At 35.9% G+C, this 21,622-nt stretch overlaps 1 protein-coding gene across 3 annotated transcripts in view; it reads right to left on the minus strand.

The window, feature by feature from the left end:
- NRXN1 (neurexin 1) overlaps positions 1-21,622 on the minus strand; it is a 745,532-nt gene that overhangs the window by 389,548 nt on the left and 334,362 nt on the right. For all 3 annotated transcript variants that reach the window (XM_009648206.2, XM_035903621.1, XM_035903622.1), the window contains one exon: positions 20,337-20,363. In XM_009648206.2, the coding sequence (XP_009646501.1) occupies positions 20,337-20,363 (27 nt within the window). The remainder of the gene's footprint in view (positions 1-20,336; positions 20,364-21,622) is intronic.

Raw genomic sequence — 21,622 nt, forward strand, 5'->3', positions numbered from 1 at the left:
AAAATACACTAAGTATCTCCTCTCGCTTAAGTATGAAATTTATTATGAACACCTATATATCCAGCTCTTTTTCTATTCTAAAGGCTTAAATAGCTACTAGATTTTATGTATCCCTAGTGTGAATGGATAGTACCAAATAAAAAAGTATAGGCACTTTTATGGGTCCCAGAATTTGCTCATAGTCCATCATGCCAGTAAAATCTGCACATCCATTTAAAAGCAGGTAATTGCTTGTAGAACCACCTTTTTACATGGGAAAATACAGACTGCTCAGGCAGCCAATAATGGTACAAATCTTGATGATGCAGTTCATTATGAACTAGGACATATAAATACAAAGCCCCAAACATCCTAAATTATACCTTTACTTCAGCACCCAAAGTTGAGGTTACTTTGTTATCAGCACCTCAGCTAGAACTTACCTGCCTCTGGTCCTTTTTAGAGTTAAAGGAAAAAAGTACAAAACTCCTAAAGAAAAATCTAATTTTCAGTGTGCTGAATATTCTAAATGTTCTCTGGAGATTCCTATTCTCTTTACTGTCTTGTGAGGTGCCTGTTCAGCCTAATTCAAGCGCAGAAAATCTGCTGAATTCAAATGAGCCTGCTATTTCATGGTAACAGGCATACTTACTTTTTCTTGAATAGATACCTATCCTGTTGTACTTACATTGGGAGATCTTTTAACCAACTATTTGAATAGGACATCATAAAAACAAACTGGTCACTTTGAAACAAGATACTCGCCTTTGGCATTGTATCAAAACACATTCAAAACTAGTTGTCTGAACTGAACACAGGAATTATTACTGGCTTTTACAGTGCCATCCACCACCACCAAGGCACATACCAAAATGCTGCCCAGGCTTGCTCAGAGCATTCAATTCTGTGATCAAAAGTAGATATAAAAAATGAAATATTGAAAGAAAGACAAAGTAAATAGAGACTAGCAAGGGAGACTGGATGGTTCAGTGAATGCCATGCTAACCTATAGAATCCATTTAGTTACTGGCAAACCACTACTATTTATTGGTCAGTGTAAGAAATGTCAGCAGTTTCAACTTAGTTTGCTAATGGATAACTGCGTAGTACAGCAACCAATATCATGTGGCATTTCCTATTTGAAATTTAAGAGAATAAGTGGACAAAAGGACAAAACACCAAGATCACTCCAGTTAATAGAGAATATTACGTTGAGGACAGGGATGCCAGGATTTCAGATGGAGTCTTAACAGCTGAGATAATATATACATAGCAAGCTGAATTGCAAAGCGAGGAGAGCTGAGTGGCTCCGAGAGACACCTAAGATTGTTATTGTAAATACCTGATGCAGAACCAAACAACTCTGTGCCATCTCATTTATCCTGCTTTCCAGGACAAACCTAGCATGCCTGTAATGTAGGCTTCTGTTCCAGCAAGCAGCCAGTCTTACAACTGCTGTGCAAACCCTGTGAGGCATCTATATTATATACCAGTTTGCAGCATAAAACGTTCCAAAAAATATTCCTCCAGAACTAGATACAGAAACACAAGACAAATAGGGGAAGGCATCTTAATCTTCATTATACTTTCTATAGTGGTTGGCTGCAGAAACAATTTTGGTCTTCTGAATCACTCATTTGCAAACTTGAATTTAAAAAGTCAATTATAGTGAATTAACTGTATTTTAAATGACTGCATCTGCATCATCCTGAAATTCCCTGACTATGTGTGTTTGTTACCAATAGAAAAACTTAGTTGGCTTTTAAAGATCAATGATGTGTATCAGTTTATTATTTAAAGCTAATTGACAAATTAAGAAAGCCTTATTGCAGGTCAAAAAAATGTTGTCAACTGTATTTTCTTCCTAACAGACTCATACAGAAAATTCCACAAAAACACCACATTCACTGCATCGTATCAAGCAAAACATACCAGCCTGCACTGCTTGATCAAAATGTTCCAGCCCACAATATATTCATTACAGGAAAAATTGCTTTTGACAATTTGGGTAAAGTATTGGCAGGTTAGGGTATTTTTATTACTTTTTAAAACAAAACCTGGCATTTCATAAATTAACATTAAGGAAATTAGACTTGCTAATATCATTCATTAGCCTTCATTTCAGCTGTAGAACAGATTTGCTCATATTATTTTGAGTAACAGAAATATATTACTAAATCTGTTTCTGTACATACACCATATAGAAATGCACAAAGCTAAACCAGGTACTTTTGAAAATTCTACTGGCTTCCTCTACACGACCAAACTACAAATAGACTTCATTTAATATCGATCTAGGTCACTAGTAATGAAAACCAATGTACATAGTGAATGCACAGGGGAAGAAAAATCCATAGAAGGATATAAAAAACCCAACCAATCCAGAAATCAAGCACCATATCCAGGTCTAAGGACACAAACTTTTCTATAGCCTGTTTCTTTTCTCTCTTCTGTGAACTTGCTTCCCCTGCCCATGGTCTCAGCTGCTCAGTATTTCCCCTCTCCCAGTTTTGTCTACCTTTTGCCTTAAGCAAGCTGTTTAAGCTGGGCTGTGATAGCGCACGTACTCATCCATTAATTTCTTTAAAGCTGTGAGATATTAACTGTTGGTCATATGTAAGTATCTAAACAGAGCCACTAGATCAAGGTGGGAGAGCAGAACATAGACAGATCTGTTGGACTAAATTAAATCTAAGGATTCTTGGTGTCTGCCAAGAAAGGTGCTGATTATAAGCCACTGTCTTGTGAAAGCCTACTTTCTACAAAACAGAATGAGGACCACTACTGAATTTCACCAAGATGGAGAAAAAAAGAAACATCAGAAAGTAGTAAACTTTTGCGTTGTAAGTCTTGGCCTCTAGACTTTCCCGCCACATCAAAGTATACGTAGAACACACACACATGCTCTCAAAATTGGAAGTGTGCTTTGCTGGTTAATAATTGGGTCTCTATTAAGTTGAAACATATTTCTGGAAGAAATGGGCTTGAAATTGCAATTACAACTATACGTGGACTCAGAGTACATGAGAGGATAAAACTGATTTTGTTACTGCATTATAAAATGTCTAACCCAGCTCAGAGACATTTCTCAACACATTACTTAAAACACTTATTTTTAGGAATCAGCTGCATTTTAATTTAGTTTTGGAAGTCCTATATCTAAGCAAGTGAAACGCAAACAAGCCCTCAGGACATGTAATTTTCCTTCTTCTTGGAAATAATGAAAGAAAAGTATCTTTTTAAAGCCAAAATCAGAAGTCAGCTAGATCCCTGTATTTTTAATAAGAGTGAAGTTTCTCTTTTGTACTGTTCTTTAAGGATCATGACTATCAGAAAATGTGCTAAAGGTGCTAAAGGTTTTGTGAATCTGCCCCAAGGCCCTGAACAAAAGTACAGCAAAGTCCATGAGCTTGAAAAAATATGGTTGTTGCTTTCTCAGCTCACTGCTGAGCATTTTCAGGCAAATTTTCAGATTATGTTGAACTTGACAATTCACTTTGCTGTGGGTAAGGTGAGTGTGAACTTTCAGTACATGGCAATTCTATGCTAATTTAAAGGAAGTTTCAGCACAAGATTACTTACTTTATATTTACTGCAGGTAGAAAAAGGTGCACTTGAAAAGAGCATGCAGCATTACAAACACACTCTAAGGTCATATCCTTCCTTGAATCATGCTAAGTTTTTTAAAGTGTGCCCAAATCCTAGGACTCTGAATTGGGATTCTCCAAATTCACTTCCAAAAACTACTTGTGTGACTTTTATTAAATCTTAATCTGTTTTTACTTTAGTTTGGCATGGCTGCTATAATGAAAAATCCCAGGAATTTTAAGCTGAACACATTTAAGCATTTCATTGTGATTAAGTAAGGTACACTTAACACAAACACTTTCAAGTCAACACTTCAAGTCAACATTCTGCCTAAATACATTAGGAAAGCAGCTATTTCACATGCCTGCTATCCCATTGTCTCAGCCAGCTGCCCAGTTCCCAGAACACTCCTGTATCTGAGCATGAGAAAAGATCACAGAACGATGGCAGTAAGGGAAGCCAGCTGGACAGGCCAGCCACCTAGGAGAGGAGGAACTTGAAGAACCTGGACTGAATCACTACAACTCCTCACCTAGACACACACTGATGCTGAATAACACAGGGAAAAAAACACCAACCAATTTGTCTTGATAACTTAAATTGTTTGCTTGTTTAAAGGATACTCAACTACAAGCTAGTGTATTGCACAAGGAAGAATAAAATGGGAAATTTTACACCATTTACAATACTGAAGTTTTCTCATGCAGAATGTTTGTGTTACAGACAGCTTTCTTATACTGAAAATTTGTTTCAATGAAAAATTCCTTTTAACTGCTATTTAACAAAAACTTTGTAAAACTGATAAAGAAAAGATTGGCCAATTCTTCTGGAGTTATTACCTTTAGCTTTTTTTCCCCCTATAACAGGAATAGGATTGAAAATCATAAGAACTGACTTGGCAACTCCTGTGTAAAATAGTACCAAGACTAACATGAAACTCCAATTTTAAGCAATGCAGAAATTCAATTTTAAAAAGTAAATATTCATGGTTCTGACATTACTTTAATGGCATCCAGGATGTCCAACATTCATTAAATCTGTGTGAATTTAGAATTCTGTCAATAGTACTGATTTGCAAGATGTGGGCTTAAACTAAGGGAAAAAGGGTGATCCTAAGATGAGTTCATTTTCTGCTTTCCCAAGGAGAGTTAGAATTTTACCTCAGCAGACTCATTATTCTTGTCTTGACCACCCAACCCCAAAGCCCCAAACCCTACAAAACACAAAGGCAGAGGCACATACGTTCCCTGTCCTGGATTTCTAGTAACAGCGAGAATATTCCTCTAGGCTTTCACAGAAATGGAGAGTGATACACCTTTTCCTTAGACAACATCTCTACAAGTTACTATTCAAATACAGCGCCTCAGCTTTCAGAGGAACTTTGCTGTCTCCTCTGGACCCAAGACATCTGGAGGAATTGACTTGGAAGAATGATTTCACCATAAGACATCTATCTAAATAACTTTGATCATATGGACATTAACCAGTGATCTGCAAATCGCTGTGAATCAGCAAATAAACACAAAGAAAACTAAGATACACAGCTGCTACAGGCAACAGGGATGTAGTCACCTATAGCAGATCTCTGAGGGTACCCTGATGGTGCAGACACCCTTTATGAGTCTGAAGAACCTGTGCTACTGTGTTTTCTACTACTAAGTCTACCCTCTTTCCACTTAAACCCAGTGAAGGAAAAGTAATCTAACTTACAGTGATTTTTGCAGAAAAATTTGGTACACACCTGACCTTTTTTTTCCCCTGAGAGAATTGGAATATTTGTTGTACTTCCATTAGATTGTAACTGACAACTGGAAAGAAGCAGCAACAGCTTTGATCACACGTTAGCCTTTCGACTTTGATATTGACTGTGCCCATTTATATCAAACCACAGCTTTCAAAAATCTGAAGTACATTTAAAAATATAAGTAAGCACAACTTAAGTATGCTTCTCCATATTTTACCTTTTTATAAAAAACATTACCTTTATGTTTAGGCAAAAATGAACATAGCAGGAAAAAACACTTAAATATTTCATTTTACCCTTATATTTTGCACGTTGTGCTTAAGAATAAGCAGATTGATAATTAGTTGGCACAGAAAGGAAAATAATTTGGACTGTGACTTTATTTTAAGAATAAACTCCTCTTAATTTACAGGTGTCTTCATCCCAAGGCACAGCTGTTATAAAATATGTAACAACTAAATCTCACACTCATGCCCTTTCTTTTTTTACAAAAAAAAATGAAAACATTGAATTATAACATTCTGCCTAGTTAAGGGTAAAGACAATAATGTTTAAAGATTTATGATTGCTGATCATTATTTAATTTTTTTAAAATATGTTTAACCTCATCATGGATCAAAAAAGCACAGTTTCTTGACACTGCTTATTCTTGGATGCTTCTACGTAGACAGGAGTCAAGCAAGGAGCATTAAAATAAACATTTCAGATTATTTCCAAAAATTACAAATAGATGAATACAGAGGGTGATCCCTGTTATATGAACAGCCTCTGCTGACTTTGATGGGTATGGGATCAGTCCCTGTTTTTTCCCCGACTTACGCAATAGATGGTATAAGAGGCCTATGTTTATTTACCTATATATTACTAAGCCATTTCACAAAATACTTGCAAAACTACTCTTTCTTCATCACTATGTCATGTCATTCTTGCTCCAAGTTTATCCTTGTAAAGTTTTGTCACTACAGTGTAATAGCTCATGATTACTTTTAGACTTTTTCAATTTATGAAGAGCTGCCAGTTCAGCTGCACCAGATTTAATCCAGAATTTAACATTCCTGATGTTCTTAATGATATGGGCCATAGGACAGAGCACTTTGCGTACTAATAGTAGTAGGGCCACATAAATTGAAAACGTATCATAAGATTTCAATGCTCTAGACTATTTTAAAAGGGCAAACAATACATGTTAACAGTTGTTTGAATCTTTCTCATAAAGAAAATTTGTTTTAAAGGAAAAAGACCCTGAATTTTTCAGACTGAAATTGTAGATAACATTGTAAATATTCTTTAATTGTTTATTTCAATTTTGAGTTAGGTCTGATACTCCCTATCTACAAGAAAACAATCTGAATACTAATTATCAGTGACCCTATAAAGATATCCCTATAAAATCTGAATTTTTTTTCAGACATACTTTTTCAGGATTCCTGAGCCTAAAATAAGGTTTATAAAATTACTACATACTTATTCCAATAAAGATTTTGTCAGGAACAGAAGTACTCAATTGTCTTAGATACCGCATATGTTTGAGACAGTTTGACCAAGTTTAACGTGGCATTTTATGAAAGGTAAATTTTTAGCAGCTCTTCCAGATTCTTCATGCGATTTCTTACCCAAAAGACCAATGTGTGTTTCTTTTCTGCAAACAAGGCTTTTTTCTGCATTCTGCATCAAACTTTTCATGCTACATTTCAGCTGCTTCTAAGCCTATTACTTTCCCAGACATATATTTATGGTGGCTAAATCAAACTGAAGTTTGAAGTGACACCTGCAATAGTGAGTACTAGTTTTACTTTTTCATTGTTCACTTGCAACTTTTTGAGAATTTAATTTTGCAATTATGGCTGCTCAAGCATTTACATGCTAACGATATGCACAGTCAAGCACCTTTTGCTATCTGTTATTTCCAGGGTGTTGCTTGCTCTGTCTCTTGCATGCTTATGTAAAACTAAACCATTTGAGTAGATGGAATTGATTTCAACATTGAGAGAATCTCTCAAATGGTCTTTTGCCATTCGTTACCTCTTAAGGATTTTGCTCAGTGTCAAAAAACGGCAACTTTGTTATCAAAAAAACCCCAAGCAAGCTTCTTGACAGAAGTTCCTACTTGTACTTTCTTAAGGTGCGCTCTGAAATTCGGTTTATGTAATTTTAGGAAATCAAGAATCCACATTGTAGTCTTTTCTAGCTAGTGCTGCACTTATTTGTAGCTGATTAGCTTGTCAGCTAATTTCATAAGTGTCTTCTATCATATGCAAAAGATTAGCTGGAGATGCAAGAATACTTCTTCCCCCGAGAGTTGTGGTGTACATCTACGTTGCTCCCTCCTAGGAAGCAGGATTCTTGCTTTCAAGCTGCTGAAAAGTTACATAGCAAAAACTGCACAGACAAGTCAAAGTATAGTGGTAACCCCAACAGAAATTCAACAGGTAATTTTCACTTATACTCAACAACTTTAGTGCTTAAATTTTTGTAAAACTAGAATTCCTTAGATGGTTAGCATATTATCTGTGCTTGTTATTCTTAATCTCTGATCTGATTTCCACAAGTCACATGTAAACAGTTCATGGCATGTGAGTGAAAGATGGAATTGTTGACTTACCTATTTGTTCTTTCTTTCCAGACAGATTTTATATTAGCGAGAAGAGACTTAATGTGCAGAGACGGAGAGGAACTTTTAACTAATGAAATGTTATTTCTACATACATGCACTTCACTCCTTGGAGGAAAATCTCACAGAATATAAATGAATGAGAAATAATAAAAAAAAAAGTAGTATAAGCTACATTAACCACAGCTCCCTCTTTTCTTTAATAGCTTTTTCTCATTCCATGTCTTGGTCTTCATCTTGTGTCTTGTTGCTTCAGTACTGCCTAGACAAATAACTGCTGAAGAATTCTTTGCACACTTCCCAAAGGGGACTGCATCTCAGAAAGCCAACTTAGCTTGATGTCTCAACTCAACAGAGTAATATCTCCTTTGAAGTGACTTGTCTGATGGATTGAGGCCTAGAAATCAGCTGGAAGGGAGCATAAGTTAACCTCTTGACATGTCATCCAAAAATGAAATGTGCTTGGATGGAAATCTTAACAACTATCTGAATATAATTCATTAAAATCATTGTCAAGAAGAGATAATAAGGAAGCAGTTATGTGGTTCCAGTAATAAGCTACTGAGTGCTTAAAATGTTATGATAGATGTTTCATGCATTTTAATAGACACAAATGCAAAATGTGCTAGATAGAGAGTAAGTGTTTTTAATATAAGAAACTGCTCATCAGTGACATGCACTGGGTAGATGTTTTTAACACTATTAGCTCTTCAAAAAAAGCACACTGAAAAATGAATTGCTGTTCTTATAACATTAATGGAGAATAATATTGTAGCTAAGTGCTTGCTATACTTCATCAAGATTAAACTTGTGAAATGATGACTTGCTGCAGAGAAGTGAAGCAGTGACAAAATAGCCCACCTTTTCCAAACAGTCATACAGCTAAAACTAATACATACTTACACAATATTTTCTGCAGATGCAAAAAAGGAAGGGCCATCAAAATGCCACAGATGGCTCAGAAATCAGGTTCTGTGAACTTGTATTTATGTAAATAGGTAGGGAACTCTACTTCTGCATTAGAGAGCTACATATGGAAAAGACAGACAAAGGCTCTATGTCCATGTGCTGTCCACTAGTCTATAATCAGATCACACTGATCTTCATGCTTAAGGAATAAGATAACTGCTTAGCAAGGACTTATTCCAGACTTCCAGCATTTCAAATATATAAATGTATTGAATAATCTTAGTTTAATCAAAATTTTAGTTTGATACACCTTTTCTTTTCCCTGTTTTTTTTTTTTCTTCTTTCTTTGACTGAAGAAGAGGTAGTTAAGCTTTCCCTAAGGACCTTGGTTCTCCTAATCACACCAAACTGAGAAATAGAATCTGATCTGACTCCCACTGAAGTTGGTTGCACTTTTTCATAACATAGATATGTTCTATTCATAATATCTATTAATATGAGAGGGACAGACAGAAACTTGGCAGTTCACCTCAACTTATGTTAGACCTATTGCAATGCTCTTTGGCTGTGTTAGTGAGAACCAGACATCCCATTCAAATTTCACTCCCCGATTCTATATTTTCCCTCTTCCCTATCTCTTGCCCACGTGTGTGCATTTCATTCAAAAAAACCCGAACACTCGTTATACGAATTCTTTACAAGTGTATATTAGGACAGAATGATGGCTGTGAGCATGTGACATGTTGATCAGAAAAGCAGTATCTACTTGCAGAGAGATGGCAATTTGTTTGGTTTTCCTTGAAAAGTTCTGGAGATAAGCACAGCAGCATTGATTCAGTAAGGCAGTGTATTCAGAAAAAGTCTTATGCGTGTTCTTAGTATACCTAAATGCTTTCTGAACTAAACTATTAATGGCTTTATTATCTTTTTAGACAGATGTATTTGGAAAAAAACCCTAAGTTTCTATCACTTACTGAAAGAAACTCTTCAAACTGTAATCCTGTGATAGAAAGACCGCAGTATTTCTCCATAGAATTTTTGTTTATAAACACTTCTAAATGTTTTCCACAAAAGCATTAGCAAATGAGCACCACAGCAGCATTCTTTCTTAGAAATAGTGTCCTAGGAAAGAAATGAGGAATAATGTGAAAAGTGAATAAAGGTATTTATACAGGAAGCCTGATAGTATTTCCAATCTGAGTATAAATTTAGAAACACTATCAACTGAGCAGTGTTGAGTTACTGCTATTTTTCTTAATATTGAATGCTAATATTTATTTTCTTTTTAAAGAGATACAGACCAAAACTTCTTGCTAGAAACCTCTTGGTACTAAGTAAAAAAAATTATTCACTACTCCTAGTATATATTAGCCAAAATAATTAGCGGTTTATCCTAATTAGACTGGTTTTATTAGTTAACTAAGAATGGATTTTTCTGATAATTTACTAAAATATTGGCTTGTGTCATCTGCTGCCATCTGTGTGGTAATACTCTAATTTGAATAGAACCTGATTACAAAGTTTAGAATGACTGTATACAACCCAGCTGATGATAGATTTATATATTACTTTCACTAGCAATTTCCTGTTTGCTCTGAATACAGGGTATAAACGAGTGATAAAATGATTAGGAAAAGAAGCTGAAAAAAAAAAAAAAAAAAGAGGGGAAGTGGTGGATAAGATAAAAGCTGCTATACTGAATGTTATACCCAATTTCCGTGTTGTCCTGCAGTCTGCCTTTGTCAATGACCAGCAAGTGATGTTTAGAGAGGAAGGGAACAATATTGAGGGACTTTGCCCTATTTGCTGCCAGCTTCTAGCAGCTACTAGTTTACAGATTTTCTGAGCTAAGGCTGCATCTAGATCATCAACTTTACTACTAACAAACTTTTGTTCCATTATAAAGAAAAAAAAAAAAAAGTCTGTTTGGGAACATAAGGGTGGCCTTGCCAGGTGAGACCAGAAGTCCAGCTAGACCAGCACTGTGCTTTCAACAGCAGCTAAGAAAGGCAGGACCACTCTATAGTAATTACTACTCTAACACAGCAACAGCTTCCACTGACTAATATATTAGGTACTACCAGAGCTACAGAAACTGCCTTAGCACAAAAAGTCCTTTATGTATTTCAATTTCATACTACTTATTAAATTTTCTGATGCTTCTTATGGCTGTATAATCATATCTTTATAAAAAATATACTCATATTCTCTCAGGTATCTTTTTCTTTTCCTAGCTTGCCTAGCTCCTCCATGTAGGAAAGCCAATCCATACTTGGAATCCTCCCTGTTGCAGTGCACTGTGTTTTTCCTATTTGAGTTCATCGTGAGGAACAGGAACAGAAAACCACATGTAGGATTCAAGATGTGGATAAACAATGACTACACAATAGCACAATGTTATTTTCTGTTCTTGTCTTACTTCCTTTCCCCATAGCTACTAACATCCTTTGGGAATTATGGCCACTTCTAAGCTCTGAACTGTTTTACAAGAGCTATTTACAATGACCGCACAATTTCTTTGGCTCAGTGCTGACAGAATCCATTGTTTTGCTTGCAGAATTAAGGTTTACTTTTTCTTGTATGAACTACTTTGTACATATTGATACTTAGTCCCACCTACCATTTTAATATCCAGTATTTCAGCATTTTGAAACCCTTCAGAAAACCCTCACACAGAGCATTTCATTTGATTTTCCTACATAATCTCCTTACATCTGCAGATACTATCTTCTCAGTGTTCCTCCTCTTCTCTCAATCATTTATGAAAATGTCAGATATTCCTGTGGGATCAGTTGGTAGCAGAGCTTTACTGTGAAATGACTGCCACTGCAGCCCAGCTCACAATTATGAATGACATTACATTAGCTTTTATATATTCTTCAGCAGAAGAAGGTAGTATTCAATTGCTTTGCTACTACTGATTAGAACATCACTCCTCAATATCCCCACAAGATTAGACTGTAACACCCACTTTCTGTCATGAAAAAATTGTGACTGTAATTTAAATCACCAGTCCTGAAATATGATTAAGTCATCTTGCTTCCCAAAAACTAAATGAGAAAAACATAGAAGTAAAGTAAGAGAAATTTAGGACCTGATAAACATTAAAAACTTACTTTCTATTACTTCTTCCCATTAAAATATTAGAAAGACCTAGTTTACTTCTTCTGAAAAGTCCTTTCATGAAAGATCTGATAGGACCAGCATGAGCTCGACACACAGAAGTCCCTTGCATATAAATCAGTATTTATTAATTCAAGGTAATCTATTCTTATAGATCTAGCACATCCTGGAGGCTACTTTGTCCTTATTAGTAAAATGAGAGGTTACATGCTTGCAGAAATCTTTGCTTTCCTATCCTGCTTTGTCCTTGTCCTCTTGCAATATTCAGTACTTTAGAGTGTCTCCTGCTCCCCACTCCCCTTTAAGAGTCAGGCTGAAGGTTTAGAGGGAACAATTTCAGTCAACTCCAGACCATGCCCTTGGGCTCTGCTGGTAACACCTTGGCAGCATACCAGTGCTGGTATATATCCACACCATGGCCCTGACTCATATAGCCCCACATACACACTAAATTGAAAACTATCTATATCTGCCCTTGTAAAATTGAACTGTACACTGAAATGTCACAACTGGAAAGCCTAGTACTTTTCAGCAATCTTAAAGAAGTTTCTTAACTTCTTAATTTGGTCTTCTTAATGTGGTAGTGCTAAAAACCCAAGCCTTTATCTGAATGTATACCTAATGATTTTTTCACCACCAATTAAGGGCAACTATCCTTATTTTATGAATTTTCAAATTCCCTTAAATAACCATATGTTTAAGCTTTTACTGTTGCCTTTTTAACTGTGTTTGGCTGTTGCAAAGCACACCACTGTGCTTTGAGAAAGCCACAGGTATACTACTACTATATATTTAATTACTGAGGCCCCTGTTCAATCAGTTATATCTTTAAAGCACTGTAAGTGGAATGTAGGACTTAAAAAGATAAAAATAAGATGGATGAAAAAGGTGAAAAGAAAGAAAGAAGCACGCACACAAAAGAAAAACCTCTGTTCTCTAGTAAGAGAACTTGAAATGATATTTTATTGACAGTCTGCCAGAAGACTAATGGCAATTTTCCCCTCTGCTAGCTAAGAAAAAGCAAACACAGATGAGATTTTATAAGCAGCAAGTAGAATGCAGGCACAGAAATAAACTTTACTACTGTCCTTCACGTAGGCTGGAAGCACTGAGAGTGAAGCCTTCGATCCCCAGTAGCCGACCTTGAAAGCTTTGCCAGTCAGGAGAAAGCAAATATGATAAACTCTTAAACGGTCAGCCAGCAGATCTAAAGCACTTATTTTCACCTTAATGAAGGTTTGAGGTTTTGTCTGGTATCCTTAAATGGTCAGCCAGCAGATCTAAAGCACTTATTGAAATTATTAAAGCACCTTAATGAAGGTTTGAGGTTTTGTCTGGTATGTTAATATGATAATTTTCCCCTATGCTCCACCTAAGCAGGTACAGGCCTGAGTTAGAGAGGAACTTATGGATGTCTCACCACTGGCATTGAAAAATTATACACGTGCAAGACTTCTCAAGATTTCTTTATAATTAGCTAGTTGATTCAAATTTTCATATGTCCTTTATTAGTTGAAATTTCTAATTTTTTTCTCTTAACAACAATAACTGGATGGAAGGGATAAAAATGACAGCCTTTTAGATAACTTGAGCATTTCCCTGCAAGATTTCTGTGCTTACCAAAGCATACACTGTAGCTGAGAAATCAGAATATCATGACTCATTTTTTTTTGCAATCATTAAGGGGGAGAGCTCACACTCGAAAGTCCAATATACCTTCACTGTTACCTTCTCAGAATCCTCTCTTAAGTCAAAATGTATCCATACGAAATTTCAAAAAAAGCCACAACACAAAACAGATTGCAAAGCTTTATCTTATGTGAATGGTCAAAAAAAAAAAAAGCATCACCTCAGCTGGCATTTCCTAATATGTATTCTCTTCTTGATACTCAATGGCTTTTCCTCAAGCTTGAAAATCCCTAAAACTGGGCCTCAGCTATTTCCTAGATTTAACTTACAGCTTGTTTTATGAGCCAAATTCAGGAGAGAGGGATAATAGTTGTGATGAGTTTAACTGAAGATGCAGACATTTACCCAGAAACCCTTCCAACATTTCCCTTCAGATGTCTGAAATGTCTCTTCCTTAACTGATACAGATTAAGCATTCCACAACTCAAGAAGTGAGGTTTCTGCCTTTCTGTCAGTAACATGTATTTTTCCAGGATATTCGTGGTTAGGTGTAGACCTGATGAATTCACTTTGGGACAGCAAAAGTCTGCACTGCTGAAAAAAGCAACCCACTCTTTCTGCCAGAGGTTATTTTTCTACTGTCTCCGCACCATTCCTGTCTCCCCCTCTCTCCTGTTTTAGTCTACAGCAGGTGTCCATACGTGTCGTGTGATAAAACTGCTCAGAAAACTGTAGCAAGTTAAAATTAACCATGTTGTTATAGGGTCACTTCTTTAGTAAAATTCACCACATGGACGTCTGACCATTTGTACTGGCAGCAAAGCAATAGGCAATGCAAGACCAGAGGGTTAGAAGAACACAACTTTAAAGTAAATGACAAACCTTTTAAGAATTGCTTTTAAGACAGAGATGAAATTTTGGAGCACAAACCCCAAAGAATGGTATATGGAGCATTTGAAAAGTGATCAGCAATGGCCCTGCTGGTTTCCTTTGCATTCTCAGCTCACTCCTACCATTCAAGGAGCAGAGATGATTTTTTTCAGAACTATTTTTGAGTGTTAACATCTATCAGCATCTTAAAGCCTACCGCATATTTATGACTTTTCATAAGAAAAGTCATAGACCTGGCCCTAGGTGCTCCCAAGGAGCAGAAGCAGGTTACAAGTGAGGGGAACCAGCTACTACTTTTCTCCAGAGCAGGTGGGCAAGTAGACTGCACGAAGAGCTGAATGGCTTTGCCATCACACCTCCAGTAAGCCAATTAACATGATGGGCTAACATGCCAAAACCAGTACAGTAACTCTTATTTTCACCCTATATTTAACAAAGAATGAGGAATCGGAAGGATCTCTCCTAACTGGTTTCTGTGGCTGTACAGAATAAATAATGGGCTGTCCCTTAACTACTTTAGTCCTCTTGGCTACATTTATACAGGTTATTTTACTTTCAAACCTGAGCTTTTTCTTCTAGTCTAGCTGTTTTCATCTTCACAGCAGAGTGCCTGAAACATAGATATGGGATGGTGTTAGTGCAGCTTTAGGATTAAGTACTAGGGACTCCAGTGAGACAAGCTCTAAGTAAAGAAGCAGTTTTCCTTTTTCTTATGTTTTTCAACCCGTTTCCTTTGATTAGATTCCAATGATCATTCTATTAGCAACTAGCAGATCATAATCAGAACGTGGTTGAAAAGAGCCATGTGTGTTTTCAGTTTTGTTGCACAGCAGCAGACCCCATTTTTGATGAAATCATGTGAAAAAGGGTCCTTAAAGTGATATTGCTGAATGAGAAGGAATCCAAAGACTCTGTTTTCTCAATCTGCAAAGTATAGTCAAAGCTTTAAAAGAATTGTTTCTATTTCATAGTTTACACCCTAAACAGAGGGGAGTCCCTGACTGAACTTGCAGTGAAAGTACCCAGATGATTTGCTATATGTCCTCTATGGCAAAGCTGTTTTGCATATTCTTAGCACGCTGTCAGCCATACTGAACGAGGAAAAGATCAAAGCCACCTCACAGAATTCTTAAGCACTGTGTAAGAAAACAGGCCAAATACAAAATCTTACATTTTGGGGGAGATACAATATTTCACCATTTTCATTATTTTCTACTGTCAACAACAACAAAAGAGGAGCAATTAATGTATTCTATTCATTCTTTTCACCAGATAGTGAGATGTTAATACATGGAAGTGTATTAGTGATTTGGTCATCACAGTAGATTTGCAATATTCATAAGAGCACAGCTGAAGACTCTGGACTTTGCAACAAAATGTGTTTTTACAAGCAGTAGCTTTCAAAATTATGTATAGTCTTCATTTAAGCTTTCCTGCTAAAAAAATCTGTGCAAACTGTGACTATACTGTAATTGAACACCATTATCGGTTCTTCAATACAAATAATTCTCCTGTTATTTACCAATAATCTGACATAGCTCCTTGTCATGCTCTGGATTTGTAGGATACCTTGACAAGAAAAAAGTGTTTCAGTAATACGTTTCATATTCCAAACAGAATAATTTAATCATCTCTAATGTGCACATCTGCAGAAAAGCAGTTTTAAAAGTATAGATGTACAAAACAAGGAAAAGAGATCAAGGGTTATAGAGGGGGAAAAAAAAAAGATAAATGAATCGGAGTGAGAAAATAAAATGAGAAGGAAAAAAAGTGGGATTACTCTATGAATTATTGCCTACAGAAGCAAAACTCTGTACCAGAGAACTGACCTAAATCACTCCCGCACCACGTGTCACTAGTTGGGCAATCTTTCACAGCAGCATTCAAAAAAGTATTATCCTATATTTTTTCATGTTAATATCATATCAGATTCAGAAATGAGAGCCAGCTATTTACCAGTTAATAGATAACATCACTATTTGTATAATGTATCAATTAATAGAAGTCCTATAGTCCTATTCTGCTGAATAATATAAAATGTAGATTGTTTTTCAGAAATGATAGCAGTGCCAAAAACTCACAAAAGATGAAACAACGTGTAAGACTGCACATGCTTGTGAAAAAAAATATATTGTACATAAATCCCAGGAGCCTCTATAGAGTTACAGGTACCTGGAAATGTTTAGTGTTTGGGAAGCATTAAAAGAGGAAAAAAAGAATATTTATATTAAGTCAAGATAACAGCCCTTAAATTGCAGCAGTGAAAAAATATGGAAACATAGCACACCCATATTTGTTCACAAATCATTCAAAAACTGTTATTGATCTGCCATGTAAATTTTGAGGGAGGGAGTCTGTCTCTAAGAAATACTAGGGAAAAATCCCATTCAGTTCAATAGGATTCACTAACGTTTATAATTTCTGGTTTAGACTCTGCAATTATAAAGTAACAGCTATTTCCCTGTCTGAAGGGGAAAAAAATATTTTTTATTTTTATTTCTTTTTAGCATTTCTCCTTAGGCAATTTTTAAGGATTAGCTCATCAATTTTGTATATCATGTACAAGCAATCAACTTACAGTTCTTTTTACAGAACGACTAGTGCCAAGAAATGCTGCACATTTTTGTTATTTGAACCAACATTGTTCACCTCAGTCCTATTTTTAAATTAATTCCTCAGTCTATGAAAACTAATACTGAAACCATAGTAGCCATTTCTGTTCATAACATAAGTTTTCCCCCTTTCTCCTGATGTCAGTCTCAACATTGACCTAAATGTACCTGCAGCTTAGAAGGACCATTTATTCGCTGCCTGACAGACAATTTTGTTTTGTAAACTTGCAGGTCAGAAGAACACAATTAAATGATTTAAGGATGTACAAACCCAACATCTCAGCAATGCTATTTTCCGATTGACATGAGACAGAATTTCTGATGGTGTAAGGTTTTATAAAGATACGAATTTTCTAACTGAGCACAAAATAGTTTGACTTGAGTGAGTTTCATAAAAATGTCATGAAGTGAGCAGTCTCCATAATATTTTTAATGAGACACAAGCTTAGCTGTGACCTGACATCTGATTAACATTTTGAAATTTTAAAAAAAGTTTGTATATCAAACAAGGAAGACCACAAAATGCCACCTCTTCTGCAACACAGGATGTTAGCTAAAGGTGAAGACATGACAAAGTGTAGAACAAATTGCTACCAAAATTTCAGCTCTGACCAGCCAACGGTTGGTCATTTGACCTGCAGCGAGCAGAAGACAGGTTTCAGGCTGTATTCAAGGAAGATGGGAAGAGGAAGTACAATATTTTATTCACTGGGTTTGTAATTCACTGTAGGAAATAAGGTGCTCGAATTCAAATTTTCTTTTTCCTCTCTCAAGCAAAACACCAGTTTTTGTTTATATTTGGTTTTACATTTTCTTTAAACCCATCTCTCCAAATTCAAACCAGATAGATTCATCCTGACCTTAATTCTGTTACTAGTCTAGCTATAATACATAGTATTTCAGTCCCAACAGTGAGATCATATTAAGATGACTAATTTCTAAGCAACAGAAATGGGAAGATCTGTAAAAAAGTTCTCAAACATAAAACCCAGGTTTACTTCTATCAATGTAAAATCAGAATTGATATTCATCCAGCTCTCAGTAGACCCAAAAAGAGAGGCACTGAACTATTATAGTGTTCAGCAAATTAAGACTCAATTCTGGATGCCGTTGCTTTGAAATGAATTGTGTGTGTTCCACTAAAATCTATTATACTGTCTAATAAGCAAGCATCTTCTAAGGACTGCTTAGAGCAATAATTCTTCATAATCTAAAAAGTAAAACACAGAAATTGCTCAGAAAACGTTATCTGGTTCTTGAAAAGCTACAGCGAGTGCTGATAAGAAAGTATTGTAGTACTTACCGTACTGAAAGCTCACAAAAATCTGTTCAGTACACAAGCACCAAAAGGGAGATGGAACTAATCATGACAGATCATTTCTAATAACAAAAAGGCTATAAACAAACTGTAAAGAAAAATAATTTATGAGTATTTGGTACCAAGGATATTTTGTACAGAGGATATGCTGCTTCTGTATGAGACCATGAAGAACCCATAACTGCTAATTCAATTCAGTAGATATATTTCTCCTGTTTACAATCCTCTAATTGGAAGCTTATTACTTACTCTGTATTTGCAGGGTCTCTTTTGATCCAAACTTGCTTAAAAATGGAACCTTGAAATAAATTTAATTTATTTTCATGACATCTCATTTTGTCCAAAAGAGATTAAAAAAACCAAAATACCTATTGTGTTGTGGCTTTATTACTGATTTTTTTCTTATATGTTAATAATTCCCTTTTAGAGGAGTTTTCTAATTTTATTAAGGAAGTTTATAAATAAGCAATATTGCTTTGCCTAAGGAAAAAGGAATTTGCCAGCAGCAGGCAAACTCATTACATTTCTTCTCAAAAAGCCGCTTGTTTTATAACTTGGAAATCTTTTTCTAATTGGTACTCCATAATAATCAAAATATAGTGTCCTGTGACAAACCGAAAATATGCTACTGAGATTTTTCATCATCTTATACATTTTGGCAAGTGAAAATATTTGTTTTTATAACTGAATTATTTCCTTTTTTTTGTTGTTTTTTTAATTTGAGGAAGCTATCTTTACGCCTTGGTAATTGCAAGTGTTTCCTTTACTGCATTGGAAAATCTGTTTGGATTTAAGTATTGTTTAGATTAAAAATTTGCCCTGAGAAAACTGTGCTTTTTAATAGTAATGCTGTACTTTTGTCTTGTGAAGTTATTAATTAAAAAAAAATCTATTAGCAGATGACACATAAATAACTACAGTTCACTACTTTTCTCTGTAGACTATAAAACTATTGTGGGATACTATGTTAATGTCTTTTGGGAAACTATTAACAACTACAAATTCTACCTACACAGTTTGTTGTTTAGCTGTGTTTCTATTTGCATAAAGCCAGTCCTCTGGCTCGCAAAACCTGTTAGGAAGGGAAAGAAAAAACAACCCAAAACTCAAATCTACCATACTTACTATCAATCATTTTGTTGACACCATTCAGGAATTCCATAGACTCAAAATAAAATCACAGTCCTTTTTCTCCTTTCAGAATATAGCCTCTTAATCCAAATAATATCAGAGAAGTTAAAATTTAGTCCATTCATCTGGCAAATGTTTCCCTCTGTTTCATAAACATGCATATCACAGAGAAAAATTGTTCAATTTAAGGCTTCTTACATGATTAGAGTGTAAAAAATCATCATAGAAATATGGTTATTCTCAGACTTAATAATGCCCTTATTGTAATCTATTACATTTCCATAAACCAAAGATTTAGCAAAACCAATTGTGTTATAAGCAGCCAGGAAGTACAGTTAATTGTCTAGGAGGATTAGAAAATAGAAATTCTTGTACTATAGAGAATTATGTTCCAACAGTCTCACCACAAGTTGGAGGTAAGATGTCAGGAAAACTAGAAAGAGGACATGGGGGAAAATATGTGACAGCTTATCAGAAATGCTGGATCAAAAATTCTATGGCTACTGTGAGTAAAATAGCCCATTTAGAATAATACAGTACTACAGGTACCATTTCCTCTATGTAAGTTTACAACCTGTAGAATGCTTCCTTTTTTAATATTCTAGTTAAAAGTTATATCCTATGGGAAGGACAAAAAATACACACTAGAGTATATGATGACTTTTTACACAATGATAATTAATCATTACATTTCATTAATAAATTATCAAGTGCTTGCAAGCTGTCCGCAATCTTTTTCATCTAGCTTGCATATTTTATAATGGTGGAATAACATTTTAAAAAGTTTGAATAGGCACTTACTGGAATTACAGTTAATCCTGATACAGTCTAGATGGGGAAGAATAGATGAAAAATGAAAATTTATCCTTCAAAGTAATAGCTGCAGACATCCAATAAAATCACAGTCCACCCTTCCGGGGACAGACACATGCAAATATGGCCACTCCATATCATCAGTCTTTACATACGGTTATAACCCAGATATACTGCGATAAATCTTTATAAATAGAAACGACAAATAGGGTAAAAATGGCCAATTTCAAACAAAGCTACATGGTGACAAATCTAAGTGAAAAAACAGGATTAAATGTCAAAGATGCTTAACTGAGGCAGGCTGCAACTTTCTCCCCATCTGTGAAAGAACAGGTAATTTCTCTCAATACAATTAGAAAGTGCTCCGTCACAATGGGTCATAGAGCAAGCCAGGCCACAATCAGACATCTTGGACAACTTATGTATAGTATACCTCAAAGGCTGATCTTCAGAAACTAAGTAGTAAAAGACAAAGCTCATTCCCCAGGCATATAAATAGGGGTTTGTGGGTTTACGTTTTCTTAATGTCTAGTACTCCAGAAAAGAATAGTGACTACATTAAAGCTACATTAATATAGAGAAAATAATCACATCCTTATAAACACTGATAACTAGAGAATCTATTTTTAGATTATTTCCTTGCCTTTTTAAAAAAACCCCACCAACCCCCCCCCCCCCCAAAAAACAACAACAAAAAAAACCACCCCAAAAATCCCCTAACATGAGGGCTGTTGGGGGAAGAAGCAATATTGCTAGGGCGTGGATTTATTTTCTTTCTTGATCTACAGAAGTAGGCAAAAATTGACAGAAGGTGGTGGTTTGTATATAAAGAGAATCACCTGGTCTGCGGCTGGGCTACCTGCATTTATTACTGCCAAAGGACCTACAGCACGCTGCTTGGTTTGTAGGGCTACTCCTGGTCTATACCTTTGAGGAACATATATACCATCAAACCTAGATTTTGTTTCCATATAGCTGAGTTTGTCATGTGTCGTCAACCGCATCAGAAAAGTGGTTGCAAACAGCCAGGGACCAGGACCTGCACATCCCCTTTTACAGAAAGCGCCGCCGCGGGGGGAGGCTCCGCGCCGCCTGCAGGAGCCCCGGCTCGACGCTAGAGGGGACTGTAAGGAAGAGCAAAGGAGGAGACCCCTCGCTTCTCCTCCTCCCTTCCGAAATCTAAACACCAGGGCAGTGTTGCAGTCAGCAACGCTTTTATCAAGGGGAGGGTTAAGGTGATTGTTTTCTTCCTCCCCTCCCCCCGCCCCCCCCCG

The sequence above is a fragment of the Egretta garzetta genome, unplaced genomic scaffold (assembly GCF_000687185.1).
Source record: "Egretta garzetta isolate BGI_Z169 unplaced genomic scaffold, ASM68718v1 scaffold11, whole genome shotgun sequence".
Lineage (NCBI taxonomy): Eukaryota > Metazoa > Chordata > Aves > Pelecaniformes > Ardeidae > Egretta > Egretta garzetta.